The following is a 25,147-nucleotide window of genomic DNA, read 5'->3' as shown; positions in this document are numbered from 1 at the left end:
CTCATGGACGATTTACGTTGTTTAAATATTAAGCCATTCAAGTCTTCATACCTGGGGTTCCCTTTAAAGGAAAGGTGCACTATCAATCAAAACATTATTTTATTTTTTACTGTATTGTTATTGATGATTTTTCAAGCATACAGAATTAAGAAAAACAGGAAAAAGGTGGTGGTGGGGGGGGGGGCAAACAATATAACAGTCATTGATGGTTTACATTACAGAACTCAATCCAGTTCTTAGAAATAGGTCATTTTTAAGTCTCAAAATAAAAGTCAATGCTTCCATATTGTATATTTCTTTAATATGGTAAGATTTTTTATGTTTCTAAAAGAGTCTCTTCTGCTCATCAAAGCTGCGTTTATTTGATCAAAAATACTGTAAAAACAGTGAAATATTATTCTAATGTAAATCAGCTGTTTTCTATGTGAATATCTAGTAAAGTGTAATTTATTCCTGTGATCAAAGCTGAATTTTCAGCATCATTACTCCAGTCTTCAGTGTCACATGATCCTTCACAAATCATTCTAATATGAGGATTTGATGATCAAGAAACATTTATGATTATTATCAGTGTTGAAAACAGTTCTTTACATTTTTATTTCAGGATTCTTTGATGAACAGAAAGTTCAAAAGAACAGCATTTATTTAAAATGGAATATTTTGTAACATTATAAATGTCTTTACTGTCACTTTTTATCAATTGAATTAATCCTTGATGAATAAAAGTATTGATTTATTTTATTTATTCCCCCCAAAAGATAAAATAAAAATTCTTACTGACCCGAAACTATTGAACGGTAGTGTTTAATGTTACAAAAGCTTTCTAAATATAATATAATATATTAGTAGGGGTGGAACGGTACATGTATTCGTATTGAACCGAGACGGTACGGGCGTCACGGTTCGGTGCATGAACACACACGGAGAATACACGGTATAAAAATAAATAAAACTCGCGTGCAAATTAATTAATGTAATGCGGAACTACTGTTAGATACGCGGGTTCTTTAGGGACACCTAATCTGTAGCTCCGCCTTAGCTCTGAAGTTCCGTGGCTATAACTTATGGGCTATAATCATAGACATAATATCTATGGCTATAATCATAGACAGGCTATAATGGACAGGCTGCGATGTCAAGTTTGCAATGCTGGAATATGTTGTGTGTGTGCCTGCGTGCGTGTGTGTGTGTGTGTTGTGTGTGTGTGTTGAGAGAGGCGCGGGCGCGATCGAACAGTGGAAACATAAAAACATACTCCGTCATTTTGTTCATTGGACATCATTCAAACTGCAAAGTGTTTACTTATATTTGTGTACACTCGCAATAAAACACAATATTGTGCTTTTGTCAAACTGTAAACTCTTGTCAAACTGTTTTTAAAGGTAGTATTATTTTATACAGAAATAAATTATTTATAATTCAGATGTGAATAAAGTTAGTGTTAATTAAAATTTTAAGGAAAACAAATATATTGATCTGAAATATAGCAAATACATTTTTTATTCATTCAGGTACAATTACCAAACATATCTCAAGGTCTTTTTGTCTTTTCATTCATTTAATTAATAAACTAATTATATAAAACTATTGGCAATGCACTACAAATAAACTGGTTCTATGTCTTTACTTTATTAATAAAACTTATTTAAAAAATACAAGGCTTAAAACATTTATTTTCCTTTGGTGGAACAGCCTACAGACATGCACAATAAAAAAAAATTGCCTTCTACATTTTTGTTTTGCTTTTCCCTCCATCGTACCGAACTCGTACCGAACCGTGATGTCTGAACCGAGGTATGAACCGAACCGTGACTTCTGTGTACCGTTCCACCCCTATATATTATAATATAAATATTAATGACACTTTACTATATATTCACATAGAAAACAGCTGATTTAAATCCTAATAATATTTCACAATATTACTGTTTTTTTTGTCAAATAAACGCAGCCTTGGTGAGCAGAAGAGACTTCTAGAAACATAAAAAATCGTACAGATCCAAAACTTTTGACTGGTCGTGTAAATAGTGAAAACAGTCTGCCGTTAGACACGACGAACTGAATGTGGGTCAGCACACACTCTTCTGTCCTGTGCAACACACACACACACACACACTGCTCTCGGTACATCATGGGAAACACACACACACACACACACACACACACACACACACACACACACACACACACACACTGCCTCCAGCTATCACAGCTCATGCCTCAGATAATGGGACTAACGGCTCAATCTGAACATTTTCTCAATTGGATAAAAAAAATAACTCTTTGCACTGATGTTTACATTTACACTCATCTGACGAACATGCCTGTTCACTTACGCTTCATGTCTCAATCTGGCATTTGGTAACACTTTATAATAAGATCCCCTTTGTTAACACTAGTTTCTGTATTATCTAACTGCGTTTGCACTGGGGTTTCACACAGAATCTGTGACAGAGGTTAGTTTAGGTTAACTCACACTCTCTCTCTCACACACACACACACACACACACACACACACACACACACACAGCACTCTGATCCTCACAGCTCACACACAGGTCACAAAATCGGCTCATTTGTCTAAACGCGCGTCACATGACCTGAAACACGACGCCTCATTTCACCAGATTCTACAGCAGAATCACATGCATCTTCTGACTCAATGACAGGATGAACCGCATTAATCTCAAATTAGAGACACAAACTGTGAAGTTATAAATATGCTTATATTTCTTATAATTCCATTTAATTAATTCTGATTAAAAATGGTCCGTTTGCATTCCTCCTCTATGGCATTTATAGGGCTGAGTATGGACACGAATTTCACGATTCAATTCGATTTTGAATCACACGCTTGCAAATCGATTAGATTTTGATTAATTTAGTTCCAGTAGTTCAGTTACAGTACGGCAACGTTTCTCAAGGAACAAATCTCTCAACTAACACTATAAAGGGAGTCAGCTGGTACATTACTATAATACTGAAGGTTAATATTAACTGATTTGTATACAAACACTAAAATTACACACAAGGCCATTTCTATAAAAATAACGCTATAATCCTAATTTTATAATTACATAATTATGTTTCTACACCAAATAATTTTTTTAAATGTAAACATTTAAAAGTTGTCTGTCATAAAAACTGATTTATTCAAGCATTCATTAAAATATAAAACCATCCATTATAATATAATATAATATTACAGTTCTAAAAATATTGTAATATAGTGCGTATATGTATCAGAACGCTCATCTCTAGAGTTATTTTTCCAGCTGACTATCGAGTTCATGATCATTGAAAGGCTTTTCTGAGGTAAATGTGACATTATTGTTTCTCAAGCCGTTTTATTGGTTTTACTGACTGATGGATTTCAGATCAGAAGCAGTAAAGCACAGAGATTATTGCCATTCACTGGACGGGAGGCGCTTCAAAGCGTTCGTTCATCAGCTGACAACAGCGCAGACTGGAAGATCAATTCTTGGGTTTTAAGAATCAATCTAGAAATCAATATTTCTTACCCAGCGCTGGAATAATCCACTTTATTCTGCAATACCAACACAAGCTATTTTCTGTGAATGTGCGAGACTTTTAAACTATTTCCACTACAAGCCAGTGTTTATTCATGCGATAATAAAGGAAAATAATATGATACCAAATACCAGTTTGCAGTATAAAGCAGCATAACAGGCATTATAACAACATTACACAAGTTACAAATGGCCGTGTTGCTCTTACATTAAAAATAAAGTGGATAGTGCCAGTAGTGTGTTCATACTAAAAGTTACAAAAGAGAAGAGTACAAACACCAGGAGGGATGATGTCGTTATCAGGTGTGGCGTGTTGGACACTTCATGCACTCGATCATCACACATATTATGTAATATGTAAACAGTAGATGGAGTGCATAGTGTACATCATCAACAAGTGCTGTGTTAGCTTTTAAAGGGCTGGTTGATTATGATTGGTTTGAACATAAAAGGCTAAAAGTTTAGAAATTTTAAATGCGTGTCTGAAACACACACACACAAGCTCTTGAAGCTCCGCCCCCTGCGCCGGGAGCAGCGGCTCATTTGCATTTAAAGGGACAAACACAAAAACGGTTAATTTTTGCTCACCTTCAAAAAGTGACAATTTTAACATGATATATAAAAAAAATCTGTGGAGTATTTTGAGTTGAAACTTCACACACACACACACACACACACACACACACACACACACTCTGGGGACATCAGAGACTTATTGTACATCTTGTGAAAGGGCGTTATACCACGGCTTTAAGGATGCTTTAGTCTGAGATGGTAAGTTGTGAGCATACGCCCTGATCAACGCTCCTTTCCTCGTGTGACAGTGATCCGTCGGGGAAGATGCAGGGCGTTCACCTGACACAACAGGCAGGAGCGCATACCTTCACATACAAGGGCAGACTTGCCTTTACGGGCCATAAACACACGAACAGACACACAAAGGGTGGCGTTACTAGAGCATGTTGGGGCCTAAAGCTGCTGTACTGGTTCTTACAGAACACACACTTTTCCAAACGACTGCTTTTCTAAGGAGGAAAAAGAAAAGTCACGGGGTCTAAAAGCATCAGTGTAATTTCAAGCTGAGAGTTAATTGGTTATTAGCTGGAAATCAAAGTACATGAATTGAGGAATAAGCCAAGCAAGCAGATTAAGGGCAGATTAGTACTTTACTTGAGCTGTTTAATAGGAAATAAGTGCATTTGTGATTGATTCAGTTCATGAGTCACACAGCTTATGTCAAACCCAAAGAGGAGCCAGTGGGACACGTCACACACACGGCGGACGCGAGGAAACCTGAGCGCGCAGAATCCCAGCGGTCATTAGCAGGACTCAGATGGCACACACTCACACACTCACTCACACACACACACTCACACACACAGATGGCCACGCATTCACACACTCCGACGCGCACAGGCAGACACAAAGCAGAGGGAAACCCGGGCCTGGATCAGTGATTTACTTCTGTGACTGACTGGCTACGTTTACATGCAACCAAATAATGCGTTAGCAATCGCACTGACGGCTCGATCGCACTGACGGCTCGATGGCACTGACGGCTCGATGGCACTGACGGCTCGATCGCACTGACGGCTCGATCGCACTGACGGCTCGATGGCACTGACGGCTCGATGGCACTGACGGCTCGATGGCACTGACGGCTCGATGGCACTGACGGCTCGATGGCACTGACGGCTCGATGGCACTGACGGCTCGCTGGCACTGACGGCTCGATGGCACTGACGGCTCGCTGGCACTGACGGCTCGATGGCACTGACGGCTAGATGGCACAGACGGCTCGATGGCACTGACGGCTCGATGGCACTGACGGCTCGATGGCACTGACGGCTCGATGGCACTGACGGCTCGCTGGCACTGACGGCTCGCTGGCACTGACGGCTCGCTGGCACTGACGGCTCGATGGCACTGACGGCTCGCTGGCACTGACGGCTCGATGGCACTGACGGCTCGATGGCACTGACGGCTCGCTGGCACTGACGGCTCGATGGCACTGACGGCTAGATGGCACTGACGGCTCGATCGCACTGACGGCTCGATGGCACTGACGGCTCGCTGGCACTGACGGCTCGATGGCACTGACGGCTCGATCGCACTGACGGCTCGATCGCACTGACGGCTCGATGGCACTGACGGCTCGATCGCACTGACGGCTCGATCGCACTGACGGCTCGATCGCACTGACGGCTCGATCGCACTGACGGCTCGATGGCACTGACGGCTCGATCGCACTGACGGCTCGATCGCACTGACGGCTCGATCGCACTGACGGCTCGATGGCACTGACGGCTCGATGGCACTGACGGCTCGATGGCACTGACGGCTCGATGGCACTGACGGCTCGATGGCACTGACGGCTCGCTGGCACTGACGGCTCGATGGCACTGACGGCTAGATGGCACTGACGGCTCGATGGCACTGACGGCTCGATGGCACTGACGGCTCGATGGCACTGACGGCTCGATGGCACTGACGGCTCGATGGCACTGACGGCTCGATGGCACTGACGGCTCGATCGCACTGACGGCTCGATGGCACTGACGGCTCGATGGCACTGACGGCTCGATCGCACTGACGGCTCGATCGCACTGACGGCTCGATGGCACTGACGGCTCGATGGCACTGACGGCTCGATGGCACTGACGGCTCGATGGCACTGACGGCTCGATGGCACTGACGGCTCGATGGCACTGACGGCTCGATCGCACTGACGGCTCGATGGCACTGACGGCTCGATGGCACTGACGGCTCGCTGGCACTGACGGCTCGATGGCACTGACGGCTCGGGCTCGATGGCACTGACGGCTCGGGCTCGATCGCACTGACGGCTCGATCGCACTGACGGCTCGATGGCACAGACGGCTCGATGGCACTGACGGCTCGATCGCACTGACGGCTCGATGGCACTGACGGCTAGATGGCACTGACGGCTCGATGGCACTGACGGCTCGATGGCACTGACGGCTCGCTGGCACTGACGGCTCGATGGCACTGACGGCTAGATGGCACAGACGGCTCGATCGCACTGACGGCTCGATGGCACTGACGGCTCGATGGCACTGACGGCTCGATGGCACTGACGGCTCGATGGCACTGACGGCTCGATCGCACTGACGGCTCGATGGCACTGACGGCTCGATCGCACTGACGGCTCGATGGCACTGACGGCTCGCTGGCACTGACGGCTCGATGGCACTGACGGCTCGGGCTCGATGGCACTGACGGCTCGGGCTCGATCGCACTGACGGCTCGATCGCACTGACGGCTCGATGGCACAGACGGCTCGATGGCACTGACGGCTCGATCGCACTGACGGCTCGATGGCACTGACGGCTAGATGGCACTGACGGCTCGATGGCACTGACGGCTCGATGGCACTGACGGCTCGCTGGCACTGACGGCTCGATGGCACTGACGGCTAGATGGCACAGACGGCTCGATCGCACTGACGGCTCGATGGCACTGACGGCTCGATGGCACTGACGGCTCGATGGCACTGACGGCTCGATGGCACTGACGGCTCGATCGCACTGACGGCTCGATCGCACTGACGGCTCGATGGCACTGACGGCTCGATGGCACTGACGGCTCGATGGCACTGACGGCTCGATGGCACTGACGGCTCGATGGCACTGACGGCTCGATCGCACTGACGGCTCGATCGCACTGACGGCTTCGTGTAAACGACTTAATCGATCCGACTGAGATTCCGATCGCAGTCGCTACGTTTACATGCGCAACTCTTGTTTCAGTCAGACTGAATTAATTCTGATTGGTGAATCTGAATGTAGTGTTTACATGAACACTAAACATGTGATCGGGTTGATGTGTGTGTTTATGTGTCACACAAGCTTCATATCAGAATAGATGTTTCTGACATGCGCTCACTGCACAGTTTCCTGATGTCTGCGCATAATAACTATTGAACCGTTGTGCCGCTGCTTATATTTACCCTTATATTTATATTATTTAGAAAATAAATAAACGATATGCTCTTTGTCTCCAAATTATGACCAGAAATGGATAAATATTAAGTTGTTGACACACGTTTCGTGTTCATGTAAACACTACATTGGGATTCATCAACCGGAATGAATTCAGTCCGACTGAAACACAAGTTGAGTGTGTGAACGCAGCGAGTGAGTCCTCTGTCCACGAGAGAGCCAGAGACAGAGCAAGAGCTTCGGAAAACTGCAATGGATGCCAGAAAATAGGGAAAACAGGGTGAATGTAAATGCAAAGTGTAGGAAAATGTGTAATGTGTGTCTGTGGGAAATGGACGTCCAGACGGGACGAAACCCAAACAAACTTACCAGACGAACGACCAATGAGCGCAAGTGATGTGAGATGTGGACGGAGAATCACACGCTGGTCTGACATCACTGCCATTCCCAGTCAAAACACACACACACACACACACACACACACACACACACACAGGCAGTCAAAACACAGTTCCTGAACATTTCCGTTCTCTCTGTGAGATCTGGATTCAAATGTTGTGGCCTTAAAGTTCAGCGATTGTAACTTGACTCTGTTTAATTTGGCCATTGAGTAAAAATACGTATGGACTGCCAGAGTCTCAGCTCAGCACACGCTTCTCATTCTCATTTACTTTTACTTCATGTAGTAAAACAAAGTAAAACAGCAAAAAAAAGAATAAAAAGACGAGTGCTGGGCAACGATTAATCGCATCCAAAAAAGTTTGTGTTCACATAATGTGTGTGTACTGTGTATAATTATATATATAAATACACACATATGCATGTATTTAGGAAAATGTGTTATTTATATATACAAAATAATTATACACAGTATGATGTAACACACATTATGTAAACACAAACTTTTATTTTGGATGCGATGAACACTGTCACACATGTATATGTGGTTTACACCCAGTCCGTGAAACCGGTATAATTTTGAAAAATACCGTGATATGGATTTTGTGTCACACCGCACTAACAAGAACACACTAGTCGACAGTACGTGAGCATCCGGACCCGTGTCTAGTAGCGTTAAAGCGCTGATGTGTGTGAAACTCCAGCTCATCCTCGCTGGTCAAGCCTAGCATCCCCGTTTCCCAGCCGAGGACACGACACTAGCGGGAGCGAGAGAAAGCCGAGCGTCAGCAGCGTGAGTCACGAACATCAGCTCATCTGTCCTGTTTCCCAGCATCACACGAACACAGCGCTGCCTACACACACTCGCTTCGGCTGCCAATGGCCTTTCAGTTCACGCGCCACGTCTCTGACTTCAGGTGCAGGAGCCTACATGCAAACCCAGAGATTATACTCCTTTCAATTGATCGTCAAGGTGCTGGAGGGCGATTTCAACATATGAAGCCTCTCCTACACGCCGGCGCCCACACAGGGCTATGAAAGGCATGCTGGTTACGAAAGAAACCCAACATCAGTCAGGATCTCCTCATCTACACACAGCCTTCTAGGGATGTCAAATGCATCCGTACTTTGGTAGCAATCGCACACTGAACTATTGTAATTAATGTTAGGAAACTCACTGTTTTAGCTTTAGAGAGAAGCTTTAACCAGTTTATATAATGTAGCGAGATAAGGTAAAATAGTAAACCTTGAGTTGATGTTTTCTTTGTGCTCACATGAAAATGCAATAATTCTAATGAAATGTTAAGAATGATTAATAATCGTAATTAGGATTTTTGAGAAAAACAATCGTGATTATTATATACAGTAAATGATTACAGTGCAGCTCTATGGTGAGGTATTAACAGCTAGTTATAGCTTAACTTGTTTTAAGTGAATGCAAACAGGCCTAACAAAACAAAACCCATCGGATTGATGCATTTAAATACCTGTAAAACTCATTCAGTGGTCATGTGTACATTTGTTCTATTGTTTTACGGTATCAAAACCACAATCAACAATCACTTAATATCTCCAGTGCTGATCTGACGACTGAAAGCCCTGTGAGTATTCTCTCCTCACACTTTCTGGTTTGTCCTTCATTCAACATGCATAATAAAACATGGAGAGAACGTTCGGACGTCCGGGGGAAACGACCCATAAATGCCAAACACATTCCAGAAGCATTCATTAATCAATCGCTGCCCTTTAGGTGTAAATATCTCATCTCAATCACAGAGAAGTGTGTGTGTGTGTGTGTGTGTGTGTCATGGGCTTACAGGAGGTGAAGCAGGACATCAAACAGAAGATCAGCCTCGACTGCTGGAGATCAAGGACAGACAGTCTACACTATATAGTCACAGCCAGACGGTCTACACTATATAGTCACAGCCAGACGGTCCACACTACATAGTCACAGCCAGACAGTCCACACTACATAGTCACAGCCAGACAGTCCACACTACATAGTCACAGCCAGACAGTCCACACTACATAGTCACAGCCAGATGGTCTACACTATATAGTCACAGCCAGACGGTCTACACTATATAGTCACAGCCAGACAGTCCACACTACATAGTCACAGCCAGACAGTCTACACTATATAGTCACAGCCAGACAGTCTACACTACATAGTCACAGCCAGACGGTCTACACTATATAGTCACAGCCAGACAGTCCACACTACATAGTCACAGCCAGACAGTCCACACTACATAGTCACAGCCAGACAGTCCACACTACATAGTCACAGCCAGATGGTCTACACTACATAGTCACAGCCAGACAGTCCACACTACATAGTCACAGCCAGACAGTCCACACTACATAGTCACAGCCAGACGGTCTACACTATATAGTCACAGCCAGACAGTCCACACTACATAGTCACAGCCAGACAGTCTACACTACATAGTCACAGCCAGACGGTCTACACTATATAGTCACAGCCAGACAGTCAGTGGTTCCCAACCTTTTTCCTTGGGGCCCCCCCTATGTACATATTTAACAATCAGTGACTACCGATCTCACGGTCGAATCTTTGCAGAGGTGTTATGAAACGAGGATCATGCCACTTTGGCTATATGAGGGCGCTCAATGTCTGATTTCACATAGAACTAGCTTTTATGTCAATACGTTAATATTCAGCCTATTATGATAATGCTGTATATAAAAATGTGCAAAGAAAGAAGCTTTTAATAAATATTTTTCAACGTGCGTGAATAAATCCAAACACCCCGTGACAGATTTAAGTTTCACTTTCAATCCGTGACCGACAGAGGAGCGTCTTCGCGGCAAGGATTTAAATCTTTAACAATGTCTGGGATAAGAAAATCTAAAGTGTGAATGTACACCATCAGAAAGGATATTCTCCAAGGTTGGATTTAGCATCAGGAAAACCATGATCGCACTTCTGCCGGCCAACGTTAACATGTTTCACGCATAGACTGGGTTTCACGTTAGAATGTATTTTATCCGCGCGAACAATTTGAAAAGACTCCAACAGACGGACAGAGTGAAAGACTTTCAGGATTTGTTCTCTCGATCAGGTATAAGTGATTTCAAAACTTTTCAGCCGGTTCTAATTTTATTTTTGGATGCTGTGAACATTTTTAGCTAAAAAGACTGGTTTAAAAAGTTTAGCATTTATTGTTGTTTCTGCAGTTAAAAAGACAAAGTTGAAAATTCTGGCTACTATCGTTATTTTAATAATTTCTTTATTTTTATTTTATTTATTAATCTGTCAGGGTTATCTAATCTAACTATTTGTGGCTTGTGTTTTCCCCTGCACTTTAGGCATTCTGTGACTTGATTCTGATTTATTTCGTTTTGTATTTTTATTTATTAGAAAGGTATATTCTGTTCTAATTTAACTTAGTAAATTAAAGCTGCCGTCGGCAAGTCTGGCAGATTGGGTCGATTAGCCAAAATTTTGAATGTTTACAACTCTCATGCCCCTCCCCACTACCAGCGAGCACCCTCCCATCGAGGTCGTGCTCGTCAGTGCGTCACTGTGCGTGTGTACCTGATTTTCTGTGAACGCGTCCGTCTCTTCAGCATCTATCAACACCATGGACTCGGAGGTAGGCTGCCCTGGCTAATCTATCCATAGATAGCAATAACCGAGGAATTGGAAGCTTGTTAGTAGATTTTCTCTCCGCCATCACGCTTCATGCAATCTCCAGGCGAACTTCAGGCGTGGCGTGTGCATGTGATATTAACGTGCACGAGTGAGGGGGGATCTGTGGCGTGTGCACGACCTGTGATTGACAGTCAGATCTCACACCCCCCTGCGCTGATTGGACCTGATGAAGCGGGAGCGCTGGATTTTTGCAAAACAAATAACACGCTCCAGGTGGAGTTAGAAGCTCGGGTTTTTTTCTAAAACCACCTTATTTATGTTATTCTGTCGGATTATAGTGTCGATTACACTGAATATGATCAAAAAAATGTTGCCGACGGCAGCTTTAATTGTTTATTTTTTCGGTGCATCGATGTTGTGCTGTAGGCTGGCCTGCTCGCACAGGTAATTTAGCCGATTTAATTTGATTTGCATGTGAAATGCAAATCTGCAGTGTGGCTTTTCTGGAGTTATTTATGTTATTTCTTAGTTTTATTGATCAAAAATGTTTTTATACATTTTCTTCTATATCTTTGTGTGAATTTCTGTACATCGCGGCTTTGAAACGTTAAAGCCCCGCCCCCAGCCCCACCCCCATACACATGATTCGACTATTAGTCGACTATAGGCAAGACATGACGATTTTGATTCGACTATGAAAATCCATAGTCGGGGACAGCCCTAGCGCTGTGTAGTAACAGTGTCGCATCATCATCACGATCGGCTCGCGCTGCACTGGTCCAAACTGATAAACGGTCCTTCAACCACACAATAACGAGCAGTTTCGTTCCGCTTGCATTATGTTTGCCATTTGATGTTGGGCGCTGTTGTGGTCGCGCCGGCGTCTCTTACATCATGAGCGCGCTTGCCACGCGCCTACAGTTGAAATAACGAAATTGTAATTGAAATCGGCATTGTAAGCATATGATTTTTTTAAAACTTTGAAAAAAAATGTTTTATATAAAATTATTAGTGGAACATTTTATGCATCTTTATTCACCTCAAAGCATATCCGCTCCCGCGCCCCCCCTGTGAACTCTGGAACCCCCCCTGAGGGGGGAGCGGACCCCAGGTTGGGAACCAATGGTCTACACTATATAGTCACAGCCAGACGGTCTACACTATATAGTCACAGCCAGACGGTCTACACTATATAGTCACAGCCAGACGGTCTACACTCGATAGTCTACACTCGATAGTCACAGTCAGACAGTCTACACTCGATAGTCAGAGCCAGACAAAAGAGTTGTTTAGCGTTACGGACTTCCTTGTAGCTGTGATGATACACTGTCTCAAAGCATCACTCAGATATGCAGATGATGCAGGCGGATGGTGACAGACTGATGATGTAACTGCTCTCCAACTGTGATGTCATGACGAGAAATCACAGGAACAAACTCACAGAAACATCAACATGTCACACCAGAAGCTTGATCTTAGGGCCATGAAGATTTCTGCAATGTGACATTACTTTCAAGACAGTTAATGTTGAACAAAGCGTTTTAGGTTTGCAAATCTCTTTATGAAGATTCATTGTTACGGTGTTAAATCCTGAAAATGATGCTGTTCATACACACACACACACACACACACACACACACAAATATATAAATATATACATACATACACATACGCACACATAACATATTATGTATTATATATATATATATACACACACACACACACACACACACGAATATTATGTCATACATATGATGCTATAATGCAAAAATATCCTAATGGTGCTACAAACAGTCTTCTTTATGCAACATATAACTTAATTTTAGGATGAAAAGGCTACATTTTGAATTACTCAACATGAAGGTTGTTTAAAATCTCAGTGGAAGACAGGAATGTAAAAAATGTGCAGAATTCCTGTCAAGAACATGTCCTGGCCATATTTCATAACAGATAATATTTTCTCTGTTCGTTTCGCAGTAAAGGCGGCTTTTGATTCTGAATGTTATACAATGGATTTCGGAGAGAAACTCAAGTTTTTGTGCTGCTGCGTTTAATGTGTGCAGGGTTGTGTGTTTGTGTGCGCGCGCGCGCGCGTGCGTGTCTAACGTCAGCGCGCGCGAGAGAGAAAAACAAGCCCACAAATGTCTGATTGAGACTTTTGGCGGAGAGCGTTCAAAACACCTCAGAAAATAATAACGCTCGCAAAAGGCGCGTTACCTGCAGCTCGGCCCGTTCCACCTCCCATTGGGCTCGTTCCACCTCGAAACGGGCCCACTCGTGCTGGAGAAAGTGTAAGATCCCCGGAATACTGTACTGAGCGCGGGCCGTGTCCCCGCCGTCGCCCGGCTGAGGCGCTTTCGCTCCGGGAAGGACCGAGTTGTTGTTGTTGTTGAAGAACACACCGGGGCCCGCCTGCTCGTCCATGGCCAGGCCGGGAATCGGAGGTCTGATCGACCACACGGACACTAGATTTCGTCCGATCGCTCGCTGAAATATCCGCCTCGGAGCTCGAAGGGAAACGGGCTCACTCACCGCGAGCTGCTGCTGTCACTTCATGACGTTTCCGCTAGTTGTATTCGATTCGTGAATGAATCGTTCTTTTGAACCGATTCGCTGAACCGATCGCGTAGAACCGAACCGCAAAAAATGGCAGCTTTACTAATAACATGGATTTGAACGATTCAGTTTTTAGCTTGAATTTGAATAGATGTATAAGCGTATATTTTAGTGACATCTAATTTAAGACATTTTTATCCCTTTTAATCTCTTATGATACAGAACATCCAAATCTCATGATTCTAGAACTTTTATTGTTAATTGTTTATTTATTATGTAGTTTGCTTGTTCTTTCCTGTAAAGCACTTTAAACTTATCGATTCAGTTTTTAGCTTGAATTTGAATAGATGGATAAGCGTATATTTTAAGACAAGTCAAGTCGCCTTTATTTATACAGCGCTTTAACAATATAAGATCGTTTCACAGCAGCTTTACAGTGATAATAGGAGATTACAGTAACAGAGTGTTTAGGCTTTACAGCAGATCTAGAATAAAGTTATTGTCCAGATAAAGTTAGCGTTTGATTGATTATTTTAGTGACATCTAAATTAAATGGGAATTAAAAACATTTTACCCTGGCTTTCTTGTAATGTCTTATAACACATTCAAATCTCATGGTTTAGTGCTTGGTTATTTATTGTGTATTTTGCTTGTTCTTGCCTGTAAAGCACTTTAAACTGCATTGATTTGTTTGAAAAAGTGCTATATAAATAAATTGATTTGATCTTTTTTATTATATAATGTATATACTTTTTTTATCCACATTTTATTTTAATTGAAACTGATTTATGTACGTTAGCATATTCTGAGGTATAGCCTACATTATTTATATTTTAGTTTATATATTTAGTATATATTTAGTACATCAAGTTAAACTAAATGAGAAATGTTCCCTTGGCAATTATCTGAAATATAATATGGTTTTTTTCCCAGTTAAGTTTATTTTCAAGTAATTATTTTTTTCATTGTTTTAATAATAAACCTGCAGTTCATGTAAAGGCTACTTCTATGGTATTTATTTAAGAATTAGAAAACATTTTTAAAAATGATTACCCATAAATGTAAGGTGTGATCAAACACAACATATATTTTTGAGCATGTAGGAAATGTAGGCAATCAAAAACTAAATTTATGCAAAAACACTACATTTATGCAAATTTATTTAACCAAATATTCATCAAACAACTAGCCTAAGTTCATGATAAATGCGCGCATGTCTGAATATGCCTCAAAAGAACAAAACGTTCGAACGAACCGATTCGTTCAAATGACTCGCACTTCTCAACGCTGGTTTCCGCTCATTTCACGCCCACAAGCAGGTCAACAGATCGCTGCGAGCACGAAACACTCTGATTGGACAGAACAAACAATTTGCACTGTGAGTAGCCAATCAGAGACGAGCACTGAGCATGCTGGGACTTGTAGTTCGGATGCGTGTTATTCTTTTTTTTTCCGCCAAACCTTCTCATTGCTAGTTTCAGAGTTTTTGTTTATTGATAGCGGTTAGCAATCCCCTAAGGCTATAAGCACACAAGGCAAATAAATACTAATGAAAATACAGATTTGGAGATTTTAAACAATTTTACTACGAATAAAATAAGCCATATGCAAATGAACACCAGCACAATAATTAAATGAAAGAAGGCAGGTAATATAAAATGCATGTTATTAACATTACATAATTGAGAGTCAACCAAATGCTAGTGTCATATTTTCACAATGGATGCATTTGTTTAAGTGATCATGTCATGCTCAAACTGCTTACAACACTACAATACTAACCTCTGTTTTACACACACCCTGAGAAGGTCAAACCCGTGAACAACACAAAGATCCATTCAGACCCTCATTTACCTGCAACACTTGAGGAATGTGTATCTTCATCCTTATTAGTGTGTAGACAAAAAGACTTATACTAAAACAACTCAACAACTGTATCCTTATTAGTGTAGACTAGACAAATACTTATACGAAAACAACTCAACAACAGTTTGTATTTTTATTATTATTTTAAACTCTTGATTTAATAGTGGATTGAAGGCGGTAAAGCGGCAGCGTGCGTGCCCCGTGACGTCACAGCCGGCGCACTATTTAATTAGTGTTAGTGCGCTTCGCCAGTAATTAATACGCGCACAGGTCAGTGGAGCGATACAACATGCCTCCGTTTGAAACAACTCAACATCCCAAACCCTTCAAACAGAGGAAGAGTTTAGGTATGTGTCTTTATATCATACAAGCATTAGATGATCTGTTGACATACTGTCAAAATCAAATGTTGTCTTTGTTTTTTCTAATGTTGATTACCAACCAGCTACGAGGAAACACGAGGTGGCTGGAATCAGAACTAAATTTCCAACTAAAATCCCGGTAGGAAAAGCCCAGTTCTCTATGTGTGTATATAGCTAGTTTATCTATTACTGGCTTTTTGCGTTAAATAATGTGTATTTCAGGTGATTATTGAGCGATATCAAAGAGAGAAGTACTTACCGCCTCTGGATAAGACAAAGTTCCTCGTGCCGCAAGAACTCACTATGACACAGTTCGTCACCATCATCAGGTGAGGAAAAACCCTTCACAACATTCATTCTTTACTCAAATGTTTAAAAAGAAATGATTCTGTCTAATTTCTAAATTTCCATTAAGTTTATTCGTGTAGCACTTCTAACAATACCGCTAATGTCTGAGTCTGACTGTTGGCGCATTTTGTGTTTAAAATTACCTCAGAAAATAACGGTCACCATAGGCGCGCGAAACTATAGTTTTAAAAGGCGCGAATGTATAGTTTCAAAGCAGCTTCAGCTTTTTTGCTTTATATATATGTAAAAAAAAAAAAAAAAAAAAAAAAAAAATGTAAAAGTTAACATGATTAGTAATGTGCTGTAGTAGTAGATTGATATCATTCCATGGCTCAGAGTTCCCACACTGCAGTGACTCGCTCGAGGCGTCAGCTGATCATCACCTGGCTGGATTTAAGGACTTTCTCACGGTGTGGGATTTTCCCATAGACTGGTTTTTCCTCACGTCTGATTTGATTTTTCTCAGGAATCGAATGACCCTGATGCCCAATCAAGCGTTTTACCTGCTGATCAACAACTCCGGCATCGCCAGCATGTCTCTGACCATGGCTCAGCTCTACAAGGACCATAAAGATGAGGATGGTTTCCTGTACATGACCTACGCCTCTCAGGAGATGTTTGGACACTGCCAGGCTTATAATAACAGGTGATGAGTGCAGATGGGGGCTTGTTCATTTACTTCACTGAACTGTGAGATATCTAAGTCTTTGTATATAGTGTTAACTTTTTTTTTAGGTATTTAGATTTACTTATCTTTCTGATGTATGTTTTAATTGTCTGTAATAAATTCTGTAATTCGTGCATCGGTCGCTAGAGGGAGACTTCTGTTCACTCATGTTCTGCAGAAGTGTCCTCAAATATGCCTGAGAAATAAAATGGTCAATCTTTCATTGGTTAATCATGTGGTGATTTAAAAAAATAAAGGATATTGTTGATGTTTGGTGCTAAACGCGTTGCACTTGCTTTTTTTTTTTAAGTATTGTTAAAGCAAGGAAATGTATTTATAAAGATGTTTCATTGCCATTAAAGATTTGAAAGCAAAACTTAAGGTCACTTTTATTGCAGCAGTTTAAGTTGGTGCAACTATCATCTAAACCCTTTGACCCTCAGCAGTACACACACACACACACACACACACACACACACACACACTCATCAGTGGTGCGAAAGCAGTTCAAAGATTAACCATTTGTATGCCTAAGTATAGGAAGTTGACCTTTTGTGATTAACCCTTAAAGATTATTTTAATCACTGAACCAATTTCTCAATACTTGAGTCACTTTTTCCAAACCCTTCGCACTAATTCCAACAAGTCCATGGGGACTAAACTATGGATAATTTTCCTTTGCTTTGGCAAAAAATGTGTTGAATGATTCCTACTCAAACACAACCAAACCTCTGTACCTGCAGGCCAACTTGCATATTCACATTTGGTTAAACTTGAGTTCAAAACTGAATACGACCACAATCTGCTACAATTATACAGTAATGCCATATTTAAATCAAATCTACAAATGAATAAAATGTCATCAAAAGTGATGAATTATGAAAGAATGACTTGTATATGAATTGTTAACATGTTAAGGAGAACTGAGTTTTGATAAGTGACCCAGGTATTGAGAGATCTGTCATAAACTGTGTTGACTAGTTTGATCCTGTAGAAGTGCAGCAGCTGTGATGAACCGTGGCCTGCAGGTGGCGCTCTTGCTGTTCGAGAGGATCTCAGTGCTTCACCTGTGGGAAGAGTTAAAGGATTGTGACAGCATCTCTTGAATATTAATAAAGCTGTGCATAGACAAATTAATACACCGAAGACCAATAGAAGGATAGAGCGATAGAAGGATGGATAGAGTAATAGATGGTTCATGTTCAGGTTCATCGAACGCCTTCATGTGTGTCTGACAGTGTTTGGAGCTTCATAGATGAAATATATCATGTAACAGTTAACATGATTGGACAGAAAATATAAGCATAATTACGATTGCTTAAAATAAAAATACTTTAACAATTATTTTTGAGGAAGATTGTGTGTGTGTGCAGGAGAGACCAAAGTGTGTGTGTGTGTGTGTGAGCGCATCACTGATTGGTCGTCAACTCTCTCTTTTTGTGACAGGCATCGATGTATCTTGCCGCTAGTATGATACAATCTCTTTTTTCACCTAATAGGTGTTGGAATTGTGTTTTGTTGTTCAATTTTAGGAAGTTAGGGCAAAGTATTTCAAATTTTGTGTAAAAAGTCCCTCTAATGTCCTCATAGTTGGGACAGCTGGTGAGAAAGTGTTGCTCTGTCTCCACCTCTCCCTGGTCACAGTACGGGCAGAGGCGTCTCTCTCGGGGCAGCCAGCTCTGCCTGTATCTGCCCGTCTCCACAGTCAGGCTATGGTTGCTCAGTCTGTACCTCGTCATTCTTCTTCTGAGTGTACAGTCCTTCACTGCACTCAGGTATTCTGCAGTTGTGTAGTCTCTGTTTAGGGCCAAATAACATTCTAGTTTACTCTGTTTTTGTGTTGTTTGAGTCCAGTAGGTCAGGTAATGCTCTCGCTGAGCTTTTATAATGTGGTTGGGCCGGATTGTGTGGATGAGGGTGTCAGTGTCCTGAGGCTGGTTAGTGTTAGTGGTGTTAGTCTGTGTGTGGAGCCTCAGGACCAGCTGAATGAGCGGGCTCTTCTCAGGGTTCATCTCATGGTTCTGAAGGGCTTTATAATGATAAGAGTTGGGGTCACTCATTTTTAGATGTTTCCAAAATTTGATGGCTCGTTTCTCCACATGTATTAGGAGAGGGTACTGGCCTAATTCTGCCCTGCATGCGTTGTTCGGCGTGTTCCTCTGTACTCTCAGGATACTCTTACAGAACTCGGCATGCAGGGTTTCAATCGGATTTTTGTCCCATTTGTCGAATTGGTGATTTAGGAGAGGACCCCAAACTTCACTGCCATATAATGCAATTGGTTCTATGACTGATTGGAATATTTTGAGCCAGATTCTGATTGGTATTTCAATTTGGATAGATTTTTTGATGGCATAGAAGGCCCTTCTTGCTTTCTCTTTCAGTTCATTCACGGCCAAATTTAGGTTTCCGTTTGCACTTATCTTCAGCCCGAGGTATGTGTAGCTTGTGACATGATCAAGTTTGGTCATACCAAGGGTGAACTTGTGTCCCTTTCCCTGACATCTGGGTCTTTTCTGAAACGTTATTACTTTAGTTTTGGTTGGGTTGACGGTCAGGACCCAGGTCTGACAGAACTGATGCAGGGTGTCCAGGTTCTGCTGTAGACCCTCTTCTGTTGGAGACAGCAGGACCAGATCATCCGCATACAGCAGGAGCTTTATAGAGGAGTCGTGAAGTGTGAGGCCAGGAGCTGCCGATTCTTCTAGGAGTTTTGCCAATTCATTAATGTAGATGTTGAAGAGGGTCGGTGATAGTGGGCAGCCCTGTCTCACACCCCGCCCTTGAGTGAAGAACTCGGTTCGTTTATGGCCAATTTTAATTGCACATTGATTGTTTGAGTACATTGTTTTTATAATGCTATATGTTTTGCCCCCAATACCTGATTCTAGAAGTTTAGAAAGAAGGCCTTCATGCCAAATCGAATCAAAGGCCTTCTGGAAGTCTACAAAGCAAGCGAAAATTTTGGTTTTGTTTTGGTTGATGTATTTATCGATCAGGGTATGTAGGGTGAAGATGTGGTCTGATGTTCTAAAATTTGGTAGGAATCCGATCTGGCTTTTGCTCAGGACACTGTGCTCTGTGAGGAAGTGGACGAGTCTCGTGTTGATGACGCTGCAGGACAGCTTCCCCAGATTGCTGCTCACACAGATGCCTCTGTAATTGTTGGGGTCTGATGTGTCTCCACTTTTGAATATGGGCGTTATGAGTCCTCTATTCCAGGTGTCAGGGAAATGACCAACACTCAGAACCAAGTTGAACAGTTTCATGATGGCCAATTTGAATTTGGGGTTTATATTTTTAAGCATCTCGTTTAGGATGCCGTCTGGTCCTCTTGACTTTTTTGTTGGCAGAGCCTGTATTTTATCCATCAGCTCTTCTTCTGTGATTGGGTAGTCTAGTGGATTTTGGTGTTTGCCAATTATGTTTTCTATATGGTTTAATTTTTCATATATTTGTGTTTGATTTATATTCATGTCTAATTTGCTATAGAGTTGTTCAAAGTGATTTTTCCAGGTGTCTCCGTCTTGTATTGTAATTTGTTCATGTTTCTTATTGTTTAGGTGATTCCAGTTGTCCCAGAAACTGTTTGATTGGACAGAATCTTCAATAGTTTTGAGCTGATTTTGGATGTACTGTTCTTTCTTCTTTCTGAGTGTGTTTTTATATGTTTTAAGCTCCTCACAATAATGAAGACGTAAATCTGAATCGTCTGGTTGTCTGTGTTTTTGGTTTGCAAGCTGTCTTAAATTTTTCTTTATTCTTTTACAATCTGAATCAAACCATTTTTCATTCTTTTGTTTTTGCTTATGGTTTTTCTTAGTGGTTTTAAGATTAGATATTGTTGCCAGATAATCAAATATGTAATTTATGTTTTCTACAGCCAGATTTACGCCATCTTCATTATGAGGATAATCATAATTCATAAAGTTATCCATGAGTAAGCCCACTTGGGGATGGTCAAATGCGGTCAGGTATTTTTCAGTGCTGTTTTGAGCCCATCTGTAGATGTTTCGGATGTTGTACAGCTTACTGGGTTGTGGGTGTATGTTAGTATTTTCTTCCCTTTTTAGATACAGAGTAATTTGGCTGTGATCCGATAGGGGTGTTAGTGGTTTGACCGTGAATGCTCTGAAAGAGAATATATCTAAGTCTGTGATCATGTAGTCAACTGTTGAGCAACCATGAGATGAGCTGTAGGTGTATCTCCCTAGAGAGTCCCCTCTCACCCTGCCGTTGACGAGGTACAGGCCGAGGCTTCGACAGAGCTCAAGTAGAAGCCTGCCGGTTTTATTCACCTGAGTATCAGAGTTAGTCCTTGAAAAGTTAACACTGTTTTGTTGAAAGCTCTGTCCAAATAAATAATTATTCCCGTTGTCTGTGGTGTAGTCGGGTAGGGATCCTGTTCTGGCGTTGAGATCCCCACACATCAGCACACTTCCCTGGGCCTGGAAGTGGTTGATTTGGCTGTGGAGGGTCTCAAAGATGTTCTCGTTATAGTAAGGAGATTCAGAGGGAGGAATATACAGAGCACATAAGAATATGTCTCGTGTAGTTTGACTGAGCTGTTTATTGATTTTGAGCCAGATATGAGATTCTTCTTTTTTGATTAGTTGGATGTATTTATTAATTTCAAGTTTGTGCCAGATTATGATGCCCCCTGAATCTCTCCCGCGTGTGACTTTTTTGTGTTTTTGGGACGATATGAGTATTTCCCGATATCCTGGGGGACAGAGAGTGACCTCATCAGTTCTGCGCCATGTTTCCTGTAAGATTATTATGTCTATATCTAAAACACTTTTCTTAAAATCTAAGGTTTTGATTTTACATCCAAAACTTGATGAGTTAATGCCTTGGATGTTCCAAACTGTGATTGTCAGTGGTTTCATGCGGTCAATAAACAATTTTAACATTCCTCTAGAATAGAACCAACTCAACTTGAACCCGTTTAAAATGTAAACATACATACATTACATATTTGTATTGTTATTGTTAGTGTTTTTTTTAATATTTTTTTTTATATTTTTTTATATACATGCGTATATACACATATACACATGTATATATATTAATCAGAGCACCTGTTGAATTTGGTGTCTCTCTCTCTCTCTCTCTCTCTCTCTCTCTCTCTCTTACACACACACTGCAGAAACACAATAGGCATTTATTAATTATACTCATAACACTCTCGGTCTGCTGGCGTGTGTAAACTCTAGATGGGACTGAGACGAACTCTCCTGATCTCAGATCTCAAGTCTGTGTGTGAAAGGTGTGTGTCACACATGATGCCTTCAGAAGAGTGTGTTCTCAGTGTCAGTCATCCTTCAGCAGCGTCACAACCAGAAGCTTTGCCTGCACGTCTAATAGCTGGATCATACGTGTGTGAGTGTTTGTGTTTGTGTGTGTTTGTGTGTGTGTGTGTGTGTGTGTGTGTGTGTGTGTGTGTGTGTGTGTGTGTGTGTGTGTGTGTGTGTGTGTGTGTGTGTGTGTGTGTTTGCCTGCACTTCTAATAGCTGGATCATGCGTGTGTGTGTGTGTTTGTGTGTGTGTGTGTGTGTGTGTGTGTGTGTGTGTGTGTGTGTTTGCCTGCACTTCTAATAGCTGGATCATACGTGTGTGAGTGTTTGTGTTTGTTTGTGTGTGTGTGTGTGTGTGTGTGTGTGTGTGTGTTTGCCTGCACTTCTAATAGCTGGATCATGCGTGTGTGTGCGTGTGTGTGTGTGTGTGTGTGTGTGTGTGTGTGTTTGTCTGCACTTCTAATAGCTGGATCATGCGTGTGTGTGTGTGTGTGTGTGTGTGTGTGTGTTTGGCTGCATGGTTTTGAATTGGAGCAAAATGAGAATGCAGTTTGAAAAGTACTTCTCTGTTTTATTGCTTATATTTACGTGCTTTAATCTCCTCAGTTTAACACAGTGACTGCAGAACTGAGATGCATTAATAAAGACACGTTTGCTAATATCACCAGGTGACCCCGCGTCTGACCTCCTGACCTTTCACCCCGCTTTACTGAGATCATGTGAACCCGAGAGAAGACAACTCAGAGTCCTGGGGAAGAACAGGAGATTCCCAGAGCGTTCCTCAGTGGAGCGGCACATGATCGAGGAACATCACTCGCATTAAAGGGATACTCCACTTTAAAATGAAAATTCTGTCATCATATACTCACCCTCATGTTGTTTCAATCCTGTATGAATTTCTTTCTTCTGCTGAACAGAAGGGAAGATATTTAGAAGAATGTCAGTAACCAGACAGTTTCTGGTCTCATTGACTTCCATAGTAGGAAAAAATATACACTCACCTAAAGGATTATTAGGAACACCATACTAATACTGTGTTTGACCCCCTTTCGCCTTCAGAACTGCCTTAATTCTACGTGGCATTGATTCAACAAGGTGCTGAAAGCATTCTTTAGAAATGTTGGCCCATTTTGATAGCAGATGGGAGTTTTACTTACTCAAACATGTTCTGAGGGCAGAAAGGAAAATGATTGGTTTACAGCTTCAACCAATGAAACTGAAGCAAGGGCGGGGTTTAGACGTTTGAATTTGAGATGCGCTGCGGAGGGATTTCTTGAAGAATAGTCGGAATAAAAGACATGTTCGTGGGAGAACGCATTTATTGCAAGGTAAGTGAATTTACAACTATATTGTGTTACAATTCAACATCCTCTAACGTTTACTAAGATAATAAGCGAACATTTAAAAATGCACAGAACTAATCATCGTCTAAATATCGTATTGTATGCATTTTGATTTGACTGTTTCATCAGTCGACCAAAACAAAGCTGCTTATGGGGTAACTGGTGTAAAACATGCTTTTCCAATGCTACCTCGCTGTCTGTTAAATTGATGTGCGAGAACAGAACTCGTTCAAATTTTCCGCGATATTTCAACGGTCAAAATGATACTTCTCCCGCGATCGCGCTGCTCTCAGGGCAGGAGTAACGTTACTCGATAGATTCAAATTGCTGTTATTTTTAGTGTATTACGAGCTCTCAGGGCAGGAGTATAGATTCAAATTGCTGTTATTTTAGTGTATTACGCGCTGCTCTCAGGGCAGGAGTACTCAATAGATTCAAATCACTTTTAGTTTAGTGTGTTACGCGCTGCTCTCAGGGCAGGAGTACTCAATAGATTCAAATCACTTTTATTTTAGTGTATTACATGCTGCTCTCAGGGCAGGAGTACTCAATAGATTCAAATCACTTTTATTTTAGTGTATTACGCGCTGCTCTCAGGGCAGGAGAACTCAATAGATTCAAATCACTTTTATTTTAGTGTATTACGCGCTGCTCTCAGGGCAGGAGTACTCAATAGATTCAAATCACTTTTATTTTAGTGTATTACGCGCTGCTCTCAGGGCAGGAGTAGCCTACTCAATAGATTAAAATCGCTGTTATTTTAGTGTATTACGCGCTGCTCTCAGGGCAGGAGTATAGATTCAAATTGCTGTTATTTTAGTGTATTACGCGCTGCTCTCAGGGCAGGAGTACTCAATAGATTCAAATCACTTTTATTTTAGTGTATTACACGCTGCTCTCAGGGCAGGAGTACTCAATAGATTCAAATCGCTGTTATTTTAGTGTATTATGTGCTGCTCTCAGGGCAGGAGTACTCAATAGATTCAAATCGCTGTTATTTTAGTGTATTACGCGCTGCTCTCAGGGCAGGAGTACTCAATAGATTCAAATCGCTGTTCTTTTAGTGTATTACGCGCTGCTCTCAGGGCAGGAGTACTCTCAAATCCCTTTTATTTTAGTGTATTACGCGCTGCTCTCAGGGCAGGAGTACTCAATAGATTCAAATCGCTGTTATTTTAGTGTATTACGCGCTGCT

General features: G+C 41.8%; 2 protein-coding genes across 3 annotated transcripts in view; one reads left to right on the top strand and one right to left on the bottom strand.

The window, feature by feature from the left end:
• The window catches only part of strn (striatin, calmodulin binding protein), a 52,760-nt gene extending 38,676 nt beyond the window's left edge, over window positions 1-14,084 (bottom strand). The window contains exon 1 of the mRNA XM_082155817.1: window positions 13,731-14,084. Within this exon, the coding sequence (XP_082011943.1) occupies window positions 13,731-13,937 (207 nt within the window). The 5' untranslated portion in view covers window positions 13,938-14,084. The remainder of the gene's footprint in view (window positions 1-13,730) is intronic.
• Window positions 14,085-15,132: 1,048 nt separating this feature from the next.
• map1lc3c (microtubule-associated protein 1 light chain 3 gamma) lies at window positions 15,133-17,594 on the top strand. Of its 2 annotated transcripts, none has more exons than XM_082156323.1 (4): window positions 15,133-16,282; window positions 16,369-16,436; window positions 16,520-16,626; window positions 17,112-17,594. In XM_082156323.1, exons 1-4 carry the CDS (start codon window positions 16,225-16,227, stop codon window positions 17,293-17,295), a joined length of 417 nt encoding a protein of 138 aa, XP_082012449.1. In that variant the 5' UTR covers window positions 15,133-16,224; the 3' UTR covers window positions 17,296-17,594. The 2 variants fall into 2 exon arrangements, with proteins under 2 accessions (XP_082012449.1, XP_082012450.1); XM_082156324.1 differs by having other exon boundaries at window positions 15,140-16,282; window positions 16,381-16,436.
• The last annotated feature ends 7,553 nt before the right edge of the window (window positions 17,595-25,147 follow it).

The sequence above is a fragment of the Leuciscus leuciscus genome (assembly GCF_965113295.1).
Source record: "Leuciscus leuciscus genome assembly, chromosome: 23".
NCBI lineage: Eukaryota > Metazoa > Chordata > Actinopteri > Cypriniformes > Leuciscidae > Leuciscus > Leuciscus leuciscus.
The sequence above is the reverse complement of the archived record's forward strand: the minus strand, read 5'-3'. Positions and strand labels throughout refer to the sequence as shown.